We start from the raw sequence: 11,981 nt of genomic DNA, 5'->3' as shown, positions 1-11,981 counted from the left end.
AATTAAAATTCTTAACAAGAAAATAAAACAAGTTGTTTTCTACGCCTGGCTCTAGGTAAGGTACACTTGAATGGATCTTAAGCGTGGTTAAAAAGAAACACTAGTTGCTCGTGGTTAAAAAGAAAAACTAGTTGCTTTTGTCCTGTATCCGTGTCTCTATTTTATTGATCCCATCTTCTTTCAGTTTTTGGAGATGTATTACTAGTGTCGGCAAAACGGTAATAAAGGGTTAGAAATGAGTGGCAGATTACAGGGGTGAGGGTGCTCATGTTTTTTCTCATCTTTTTCTATTCCTCTCTACTTACTTCAATACAAGTAGCATTTTCCTCTTTCTATTTTATCTTTCTCAAGATGCTTCCCGTTTTTAGTCTAAGGTAGATTTATTTATTTATTTATTCCGTTTTTCAGCAACAAGCAACGAATATTAAGAGAGAGAAGAGTAGAGGGTTGTCGGTGGCTTCTATTCTCTAAAAACCACCCCATTTCTATCTCTCGCTCTCTCCATTACCACTCCCCGTTGTACCTGTGAGTGCATTTCTTCCGGATCGGATTTTTTTTTTTTTTCTTGATCTGGGTATGGTATGAAATTAGTAGATCTGGAAAGAAATTGGGTCTCTGGTATCTTCCCTTGCTCTAGTTCTGTTGCCTTGGTAATCGATGGAGGCGAGTGCCGGTTTGGTGGCTGGCTCTCACAACAGGAATGAGCTAGTCGTCATTCGTCGAGAAGGAGAATCGGTTGTAAGTTCAAACATTGTGTTAGGAAAAAAATAGGGTTTTATGCTGGTTTTTTAACACTATTGTTAAAGAATTCAGAGGTTTTATCTTCTTTTAATCTCCCTTGCAGCCAAAGCCCTTGCAGCAGCTGAGTGGGCAGATCTGCCAGATTTGCGGTGATGATGTCGGGCTTACTGTTGATGGGGAGCTGTTTGTCGCCTGCAATGAGTGTGCATTTCCCGTTTGCAGAACTTGCTATGAGTATGAGCGTAGGGAAGGAAGCCAGGTCTGCCCGCAGTGCAAAACCAGGTTCAGACGTCTCAAGGGTAATTACCTATCTTCTACAGCAACATCTTGCATCCCCTCCATTTTTTCTTTGTGACATTTGCAGTGGCTGTTATTTCTTTTCCTGCAAGATCTTAAATCCCTTCCAGTATTTGTTTGTCTGTGCTCATTTGTTGGATTTCATGTCTTTTACTATGCTTTTTCCTTCTGAGGTTTCGGCAAATATTGGATTCCACAGGGTGTGCTAGAGTTGCAGGCGATGAAGAAGAAGATGACATTGATGATCTTGAGAACGAGTTTAATTTTATGGGAAGGGATAAGCAGGATATGCAGTATCTTGCAGAGGCCATGCTTCAAGGCCACATGAGCTATGGTCGAGTGGGGGATGCTGATATTCCTCAAGTAATCCATCCCATGCCTCAAGTTCCTTTGCTCACCAATGGCCAGATGGTACTTCACTATTTACTATGCAAAGTTCATTCTAGGTCCTTCTGTGATCCATTTCTACTTGCACCTTTTGTATCTATCTGTCAATCTGTTTCTTTTGATGCTCTACTGTGTTACTGGTTATGCATCAATTAATAAGTTTGGCTGCAGGTTGATGACATTCCTCCCGAACAGCATGCATTGGTACCCTCTTTCATGGGTGGTGGAGGAAAAAGGATTCACCCCCTTCCCTTCTCAGATCCAAGTCTTCCAGGTATCTGGATCCGTGCCTGTAACCACTTCTATGTTTTTCTTTCTTTTCTTCTTCTTACCCCTTTACTATTCATGTATGTTTATTCCTTCAACAATTTAGTGTAAATTTTCTTTGAGATGCAATGCTACTTTGAAATGTTGAAGCTTCACCTATGTAAAAAATTTTCTTTTGCAGTGCAACCCAGATCCATGGACCCTTTGAAGGACTTGGCTGCTTATGGTTATGGAAGTGTTGCTTGGAAGGAGAGGGTGGAACACTGGAAGCAAAAACAAGAGAAATTTCAGGTCGTCAGGAATGAAAGTGGTGGAAAGGATTGGGATAACGATGGCGATGGGCCAGATCTACCCCTGTATGCTCCCGGGTGCTCCTTAGAATCTAGTATACTTTGATTGAATTATATGATTAGGTTCCTGGGGATGATGAATTTGTCGTTCTAGTTAATAATTTTTGTTCTTCACTTATTGACAGTTTGATGGATATCATGGATTAGTTCTGTTTCTTTGACCATTATGCATGCATTAGTTATGGCAGCTGGATTCTGTACTCCCCTAAGCGCTTGACACATCTCTAGAAAATGGAAGTCTTGATGAATGTATCATGTTTTTCATGGTATATATATATATATATATATATATATATATATATATATATCATTACCATGTCCATTTTCTAGAGATGTGTCAAGGGCTTAGGGGAGTACAGATATATATTGAAATATGGGAGTTGACAATTGAATTGCTTGATTGTAATTGAGCGATCAGCTGCTAAGTCTCTTTCATATTCATTGGAACCCTTAAGTCCATGTTTGGTAACCATAGGTTCCATGCCAAACAACAGAGAATGAAATGGTTTTCCTTTGATGTGATGATTTGTGTGGATTGGATAGCAAAGAAATGGGTGGATTCAAGCAATCATTACACATTTCCATAATTTGGATTCTTGGCACAAGAAACTAGGTGAGTGTTCCAAGAGGAAGATGAATTTTCCACATGCTACCCAAATAAGAACTCAAAGTTGGAATCCATGTTTCAACAATTCTCATGGAACTAATCATTGGATAATTATTATTTTTTATCCTTTCTTTTTCCTTGGATTCCACATGTCCAAACATATCCCAAGTTGAAACCAGTAGGAATCTAGAAAGATTGATGGGTTATTTGATGATTGACAATGGTAATGGTGGTTTTTGATGTGCTGGTAAAACAAAAGTGGTGGTTTTTGATGCAATAGTTGATGGATCAGTAATGAATCATGATAACGATATTGTATTCAATGATTCATTTGCTAACTGTGGGCATTTTGGTGGATTATTCATGTAAATGGGCATTTATATGCCCAACGTAGATTATATTATGATGTTTATGGAGATGGTAGCTTTTGACACTGTAGATAATTTAGCTGCATAATTTTAGGTGTTGCAGTCAATTAGTTATTTGAGGTGGAGTACCATTATATGCCCCTGAAACCTCCCTAGAACCCAAACATTTTATTGGATTGTATGCTGTTATTCATGGTAACTATGATTTTGATAATGCACTTTGTGAGGCAGTTAGTGTGTTGGCTGTGTAATTCTAGATACTTGGATGGTTTAATATTCATTAAAAAAAAAAGGGAAAATAAAAGAAGCGTGTAAAGTTTAATTATGTTGACTTGCTTTTTCTAATGGAATAGAACCTGTAGCTCACAATTGGACTTGCTTTTATACTCCCTTTTCTGAATTGAACTCCTTATCTTGGGAATCTAACTATCATTCCTCTAACTTTGATCAGAATGGATGAGGCTAGACAACCTTTATCGAGAAAGATGCCTATTCCATCGAGCCAAATCAACCCATATAGAATGATAATTATAATCCGGCTTGTAGTACTTGGATTCTTCTTTCATTACCGGGTCATGCATCCTGTGAATGATGCCTATGCACTGTGGCTCATATCTGTGATATGTGAGATCTGGTTTGCTGTTTCATGGATCCTTGATCAGTTCCCAAAGTGGCTCCCAATTGACAGGGAAACTTATCTCGACAGACTCTCCTTGAGGTTAGTGTTTCCTGACTACAGTGTTCTACTTTTCCTTGCTTAGCCAATTTATTGAGCTAGGGTCCTGGCTCTTGGTATGTTCAGGTATGAGAAGGAAGGCGAGCCTTCGAAACTCTCTCCAGTTGATATATTCGTGAGTACAGTGGATCCTCTAAAGGAACCCCCACTGGTCACAGCAAACACAGTCCTTTCAATTCTTGCTGTGGAGTACCCTGTCGACAAAGTTTCCTGCTATGTTTCTGATGATGGTGCTGCAATGCTGACATTTGAAGCATTATCAGAAACATCTGAGTTTGCAAGGAAATGGGTCCCGTTCTGTAAGAAATTTAATATTGAGCCACGGGCCCCCGAGTTTTATTTTGCTCAAAAGATAGATTATCTTAAGGATAAGGTCTTACCATCATTTGTCAAGGAGCGGAGGGCAATGAAGGTGCGGAAGTTGCAGATAGATCCATTTAGCTTTTGCTGCTCACTACTGTTTATGGCTGCTCTTGTTCAGTTCAGTAATCTGAATTCCGATTATTCATGCAGAGAGAGTATGGGGAATTCAAGGTTCGGATCAATGCATTGGTGGCAAAAGCTCAAAAGGTCCCAGAAGAAGGGTGGACAATGCAAGATGGGACACTGTGGCCCGGAAACAATGTTCGAGATCATCCTGGGATGATTCAGGTAGTTTTTTCAAGTTTTGGAACTATTAATTCTCAACTGCAAATATATTTGGCATTTCATTTGATATGGTTTTCACTTCACATCCGAAATTCAGGTCTTTTTAGGCCAAAGTGGAGGGCATGATACTGATGGAAATGAATTGCCACGCCTGGTGTATGTCTCTAGAGAAAAAAGACCTGGGTTCAATCATCACAAGAAGGCTGGTGCAATGAATTCTCTGGTAAATGACCTAACCTTTTTTTTTTCGTATGGTGGAATCCAGTCGCCATATCCCCCTTCAAGGATGACCTTTTCATTACTAATATTGAAAAGCAACTTGTCAAAAAATTTGGATATTTCTAATTCTTTAAAAGCTGAGTTTTAACGATGTCATTTGTGAGGAATGAATTAGCCAGCGGCCTTTTGAAAATAGGGGATAGAAATATTATGACTATGCATGGGCAAGCTCTGCCTCTGTACTAGTTGTTCTCGTATCTTCTAAGAAAGTTATTATTCAAAAAAAAAGGGAGGACGTAATAGCTAGATAGCATTTAGAAACTCATTGTGATGTTGTACACGTATACCAGTCTGTCGGACAACACGACTGTTTCCATGTTGGTATGACCCATGTTTTGAAAGTCGAATTAGATTGTAAAATTGCAAGAGGATTTAAATTGTAATCTTAAAATCATAGGACTCGTAATCTTTTACACATAATATAGAAAATATCTGAAATAGTATCCATAAAATTTACACATAATATAGAAAATATCTGAAAGAATATTTATGAAATCTAAAAGAATAGTATATGATCAAATATTCATTATTCTATCATTCCACATCATAATTTGTAGATTATTGTTGAATATACTTCTGTACATTGTATGACATTTTTTTTTTTTGGATAATTGGAGAATTTTATTAAAAGAAAGAAAGAAAATATGCAACAAACTATAACAGAGGAGAATGAGGCCTCTGGACACTTGGAATAGGAAGGGGAAAAAAAGAAAAAAAAAGAGAAATAAATTACCCCTATACTAGCATCCGTTGAAAATCCAAAAAAACCTGCGGTCTGCACCCTCTTGTCTACTCTATCATTCGTAGAACAACTGATATGTGCAAAAGAGTCCCCCAACCTGATGCTGATATCCTGGGCCTCTTTGAGGATGTTGGCAAGGAAAGTGATCCCCCTTGACCCACCTAATAACAATTATTGAATCACCTTCTACGAACATCAGCTTAGATTGTGCCTAACTGCAATCCTCAGCCCATGAAGAGGAGCCACAGCCTCTGCAAAAGAGAATCCCTGAAACCCGTCACCCCTGAGAACTCAATGATGACCTCCCCTCTTTCGTTTCTGATACAACTGTGTACCCTGTTGGCCCCAGATTTCCCATATACAGCCTTCGAAGTTCAGCTTGTTATGATCAAGCTTGGGCGGCCACCGCCTTTCAGCATTATTAGGAGGGGATCAACCACACCTTCTGATCTCCGTCAATTTGATGAGAAAAGATAGCTTGGGCAGCCACTGCCTTCGAAGTTCAGCTTGTTATGGTCAGCTTGGGCGGCCACCGCCTTTCAGCATTATTAGGAGGGGATCAACCACACCTTATGATCTCTGTCAATTTGATGAGAAAAGACAGCCGGCATCATCTCCATGGATCTACTTTGCTGCACCAGCTTATATTAAACTGGCTGCTGGTTCTTTGGGGCATCACCCACTGCATTCTGAATTTGAGAAGAATTTTACTCCACTGCGTGCGAGAGAACAGGCAATGAGTGAACAAGTGCATAACATCTTTGTTACTTTCCTTGCACATAAGTAACACGTCTTTTTGGGATCATCGGACAAGTCCTTGCAAATTAAACCAAAACCAGCATTCACCTGCACCGGACACTATCTTAATAAAATCAAGTTAAATGCTGCCATTTCATCACTTCAAAGGTCTGATAAAGTCATTTTCTAAACTTTAAGATGAAAAATAAAATGAAAGAGTTACATTATCAAGAGACTGAGATGATTAGAAGTCTAAAAAGATTTGGCAAAAAATTTAAATTCTAAGGACTCAGAAAATAAAAATGCATTCAAAATTATGCTAAATCATCAATTTAAAGTTTCATATAGCTATATTTAATAATTAACATATCAACTTTATATCATTAGCATATCACCTTTAACCAAAAATGTATTGCCAGCAACTTTATGAACTTCAAAATAGTGTTCTCCTCAAAGCATAAACACTGTCATGTTTTGAAGTTAAAAGTCATAAAGTACAAGTGCCTAGTGAAGCCGTCAAAGGAAAATCTAGGTTTTAAGTTTCATAAACCCTAGTATAACTCAACTTAAATTCGAGGTATGTGACAAAAAAAGGTTTTAAGTACAGTTCTTTAAGTTGAAGTCGAAAGCTAACCACCATTTTCACCATAAATATAGGTCAACATGGCTGTGAACGTCCACAAAGACATTCCAGAGAAATCATAGATCAATTTGGTATCTCAACTAGTTAAGAGGTAAGAAATCAGTTTAAAAAAGCTCCACGATTTAAGGTTGAAGAGAAGATCAATCATTTAATCTCTTACAAAGGAACAAAAAATAAAACAATCAATCCGTTTTAGGAGATTCTTATAAGTTCCCACCATTTTTTTTAAAAATGGAAGCCAAATAAAATTTCAAAAAGAAGGGAACAATTATAGTTTGAATCGTAGATCGGGAGTCAGATTGTAAACCATAGGATTCTAATCATAGAATAGTAGGATTCATCCGAAAAGGGACCTGAAGTGGGATTCAAATCAATTTGCCTAAGATTTGACTTAAGTCGTAAATTGGGATATTCTTAAATCATAAATCATGGGATTTTGACAACTATGGGTAGGAAATGATCTTTGTACATCCTTGCTTCTGTTCTCAGCTGTTATTATTATTATTTTTTTGGAAGGATAGCTATTATCAGTATATTCATTATACATCCTATTTATCTGGATCCCTTTCTTTTCTTTCCCTTTTCTTTTCTTTTTTTTTTTCAAAAAAAAAAAAAAAAACACAATTCATTAAAATTGGCAACAGGGGACGCTGTCTGTGAAAGATTGGATGCTTATCACTGAGTTAAAAAGATTTCACCCAGCTCCTTGAGCTAATGCATCTGCCCATGAGGAGTTAGCCTCTTTCAGAATTGGACTAAATGGAACCAAAGTTTGAAGGATTCTTCAATATCATTTACAATGAACTGCTGCTTCCAAGTAGGTGGTAAAAAATCTGACTAATTTTAGTGACATGGATTCCCCATCGAGCTTCCATCAACATTCTCCAACCCCACCCCACCACATAAAGCGACCTGTATTCCTTATCAAGCTTCCATCTACGTTGAGCTTCCACCAGCCCCTTGGAGGAGGGTCCAAGAGGTCTTCATATTCAGCCTTACTACGATCATTAATTGCCTCACTCCAACTTCTCCCTACAGCATAGACTGGAACATCTTTAAAGCTATTTATCTGGATCCTTTATCATTTATACATGCATGAAGTCTTTCAGACTACCAGTATTTAACAATATGGATGTCGTAGCATATCTTCTTTCTAAGACCTTATCTGTAGGTCCAACACTGTCTGCATTGAAGTTATGGAGGAGGCAACATAGGCCTAACTTTATTATCTGTTGCGTATGCTTGACAGGTTAGAGTCTCTGCTGTGCTTACCAATTCACCGTATCTGTTGAACTTGGATTGTGATCACTACATCAACAACAGTAAAGCTCTGAGAGAGGCAATGTGTTTTATGATGGACCCATTGTTGGGGAAAAAAGTGTGCTATGTGCAGTTTCCACAGAGGTTTGATGGTATTGACCGACACGATCGTTATGCCAATCGGAACACCGTGTTCTTTGATGTGAGCATAAAGGACTCTTGCTCCACTTGCTGCTTTATTTGATTTCCTATAAATTAGACAATCTACAAGAAAGTAACAGTGATTCTCCTGATACAGATCAACATGAAAGGCTTGGATGGAATTCAAGGACCTATTTACGTCGGCACAGGGTGCGTGTTTAGAAGACAGGCACTTTATGGCTATGATGCTCCAAAAACGAAGAAGCCACCCATGAGAACCTGCAACTGTTGGCCAAAGTGGTGCTGCTGTGGATGCTGTTGTTCTGGGAAGAAGACGAAAAAGAATGCCAAGGCTAAGCTAGAGAAGAAGAGGAATTCTAAGAGAGCGGATGCGGGAGCACCTGTGTTTGCTTTGGAGGGTATCAAAGAGGGAATTGAAGGTAAATTTTCTTGTTTTTATTGATTGCCGGATCACTGAAACTACTTCCTTTTCCCCTGTATTTTCAACTTCAGTTGTCCATGATTTGTGGCAATTTAGCAACTGAAATACGGTTTCTTGAAATTCTTTACAATGGGTAGAACTGATCCTTCTAAGCCTTCATTACAAGCTATGGTCTCAGCTTTTTGCTAAAATTACTGCAAACTGATGTAGAACTTGTCCAGGTGACTTTGGTTTGGTTAAGACTTTGATGGTTTGAGTCCATGTTGGGATTTTTTATTTTTTATTTTTTATTGTTGAGACGGTGGAGTCCATATTGGGATTGTATCAAAGTTTGGAAAAATATGTATTCCAACTGATAAATGCAGATTCTTCATTGACTTGGTCTAGAAATTGTGATGGTATCAAAGGTCATTGCCCAGTTTCCAGATAATTGGGTTGAGTTGTAATTTTCTCTGTTTTAGTTTTTGGTCTTTGTATTCTTTAGGTTGCGGCCTCAATCAATAAATTTATCATCATGCAAATATATATATATATATATATATATATATATATATATATACACACACACACACATTGACTTGGCAGTATCCAGCTCTAAAATCGAATTACTGTTTTCCAGGTCTGGACTTAGAAAATTATGTATCACTTAGAAGTAAAAGCGTAGTGATGACACCCTATAGATTTGTTGTAAAATACTTTTAGACCTGCATATTGATATCAGCTGTTGGCAAGCTTTGTTGCTCATTTGGTATGATTTCATTCCAATTATGGAAAGGTTATGATTATTTGATATTAAATTTTCTATTATTATCAGCTATGATTTTATTGTTGTTGTTAATGAATCCATGGTGTCGATTTTGAATACATAAATCAGTCCTGGACTAGTGTTTTCATCCTTTTAACCTGAGAGATGCATGCAGGGATTGAGAGTGAGAAATTGGCTTTGACGTCCGAGCTAAAGTTGGAAAAGAAATTTGGGCAGTCTCCAGTGTTTGTTGCATCTACACTGCTTGAGAATGGTGGAGCACTGAAAAGTGCTAGCCCTGCCTACCTGTTGAAAGAAGCCATCCATGTGATTAGCTGTGGCTATGAAGATAAGACCGACTGGGGAAAAGAGGTAACTTTACAGAACCCATCCTCCTCTCTGAATAATGATTCCTCTCCATTTCCTTGTTGGTATGTTTCCATGACCAAGAATTTGTTCTAGGTTGGATGGATCTATGGTTCGGTTACAGAGGATATCTTGACGGGTTTTAAAATGCACTGTCATGGATGGCGATCCATATATTGTATTCCAGCGAGGCCAGCATTCAAAGGATCTGCACCCATCAATCTTTCTGATCGTCTGCACCAGGTCCTTCGGTGGGCTCTTGGTTCAGTAGAAATTTTCTTGAGCAGACATTGCCCTCTGTGGTATGGGTATGGGGGTGGATTGAAATGGTTAGAGCGGCTATCTTACATAAATGCAACAGTGTATCCTTTGACATCAATCCCTTTGCTGGCTTACTGTACCTTACCTGCTGTCTGCTTGCTTACTGGGAAATTTATCACACCAGAGGTATGGGAATACAAATACACTAATAACAAAAAACTGCTTGATTTTCACTGATTTTTTTAAAATTTCGCTAATTATCTGATGCTTTGTTCTTTCCACAGCTGAGCAACGTTGCTAGCTTGTGGTTTCTGTCACTTTTCATCTGTATTTTTGCAACTGGTATCCTGGAAATGAGATGGAGTGGCGTTGGCATTGATGATTGGTGGAGAAATGAGCAGTTTTGGGTTATTGGAGGAGTTTCAGCACATCTCTTTGCGGTTTTCCAGGGGCTCCTTAAGGTTCTTGCTGGTGTTGATACCAATTTCACTGTGACATCAAAGGGTGGTGATGACGAAGAGTTCTCAGAGCTCTATGCTTTTAAGTGGACCACATTGCTTATACCCCCAACAACACTGCTGATAATAAACCTAATTGGTGTTGTTGCGGGCATTTCGAATGCAATAAACAATGGTTATGAGTCATGGGGACCTTTGTTCGGTAAGCTTTTCTTTGCCTTCTGGGTGATTGTCCACCTCTACCCTTTCCTCAAAGGTTTATTGGGCAGGCAGAACAGGACACCGACCATCATTATTGTCTGGTCAATTCTCCTTGCTTCAATTTTCTCCCTCTTGTGGGTTCGGATCGACCCATTCTTGGCCAAGTCAGATGGTCCAGTATTGGAGGAATGTGGATTAAACTGTAATTAGCCAACTTGAAGCATTCAGTGGGGGATACATTCTGATGATCCCTGGGAGAACATGTCTGATACATTTCTATCATGGTGTGAGCCACAATTATCGGTGGAGTCTATGATGGCTGTGATGAGATTCTGCAATCTGTAGATAGATAGGCAAATTGGTTGCAATTTTTGTTGGGTGGGTGCAACTCGGTGCTTTTGAAGTGGAAATGGGAAGTTGACCTCTCCACTTGTGGTTCACCCATGGAAGATGGGTAGTTGCAGCAGTGAGTAATTCTTTATTTGCCGGTGAAATTGGACTGTCAACAACATCGTTCATGTATTATTGCAGTTGATCTCTTTATTGATTTCTTCAAAATAAGGCGACCTTGCCTGCCATGGAACATGAGGAAACTCAAAAAAAGAAAAAGAAAAGTGTCAGCCCTCCTGGTTTGGGTATCACTCATTTCTGGGCATGTGTTTTATTCCTGATATATGGAGAGCGGTGCTCCCACTAGAAAACTTTAAGAAGTAGAAGAGAACGTGTACGTTGTTTTTTTTTTTTTTTTTTCCTGTTGGTGGGTCTGTTAAATTTGGGGGTAAACTCAGTGCTAAATTATAGGTTGTAGAGTTAACTTTCCGATGCTTTAAAAAGTTTCTGTAATAAGAATGGTATTTATTCGTTTTAAACAACTTCATGTGTGGTTGGTGGTTATGCTCAGGAATTTTTCAATGGCACCGTTTTTCACATTTTAGTTGCACTGCTTTCCATTGCCAAGCTGTGGGCCCCACTTCGCTTGGTTCCTTTCTTTACAGATGATGATAGGTTCGTAAGTTTGCAATTCCCTTAGTCCTAACTTTTTCTTTCAATATATATATATATCAGCACAAATTAAATGTGGAATCATGTCTTACAAGATCATGTGGGCAACTGATGGTAGGTAACGTCTGGGCCTCACAAAAACTATCATATCTGATAAGCATAGATGATAGGTAACCAAATCCGTTCTCTTGTTTCATATAAACCTTCGCGTAACATGGCATATATTGAAAATCGGTAGCATATGTAGATGAAAGGACCACCCGTTTCTCACATAGATAGCAACCATGGAAGTAACTTTTTTT

The 11,981-nt window shown here is 38.6% G+C and overlaps 1 protein-coding gene across 1 annotated transcript; it reads left to right on the top strand.

Annotated features, from left to right (window-relative positions):
- The first annotated feature begins 299 nt into the window (after window positions 1-299).
- On the top strand, window positions 300-11,549 carry LOC131222284 (probable cellulose synthase A catalytic subunit 5 [UDP-forming]). Its single transcript, XM_058217299.1, has 14 exons — window positions 300-738; window positions 845-1,040; window positions 1,238-1,449; window positions 1,597-1,699; window positions 1,874-2,048; window positions 3,469-3,735; window positions 3,820-4,165; window positions 4,267-4,404; window positions 4,499-4,624; window positions 8,053-8,265; window positions 8,362-8,644; window positions 9,567-9,763; window positions 9,854-10,204; window positions 10,303-11,549. The coding sequence occupies exons 1-14, from the start codon at window positions 658-660 to the stop codon at window positions 10,885-10,887; spliced, it is 3,273 nt and encodes a 1,090-aa protein (XP_058073282.1). The 5' UTR covers window positions 300-657; the 3' UTR covers window positions 10,888-11,549.
- The last annotated feature ends 432 nt before the right edge of the window (window positions 11,550-11,981 follow it).

Source organism: Magnolia sinica, chromosome 13, assembly GCF_029962835.1.
Source record: "Magnolia sinica isolate HGM2019 chromosome 13, MsV1, whole genome shotgun sequence".
Classification (NCBI taxonomy): Eukaryota; Viridiplantae; Streptophyta; class Magnoliopsida; order Magnoliales; family Magnoliaceae; genus Magnolia; species Magnolia sinica.
The sequence above is the reverse complement of the archived record's forward strand: the minus strand, read 5'-3'. Positions and strand labels throughout refer to the sequence as shown.

Coding starts and splice junctions, on each gene's coding strand:
- LOC131222284 (XM_058217299.1), top strand. CDS start 658: ATGGAGGCGAGTGCCGGTTTGGTGGCTGGCTCTCACAACAGGAATGAG. Junction 1,700..1,873: donor CTCAGATCCAAGTCTTCCAG/GTATCTGGATCC, acceptor TTTCTTTTGCAG/TGCAACCCAGATCCATGGAC. Junction 3,736..3,819: donor CTCGACAGACTCTCCTTGAG/GTTAGTGTTTCC, acceptor TGGTATGTTCAG/GTATGAGAAGGAAGGCGAGC.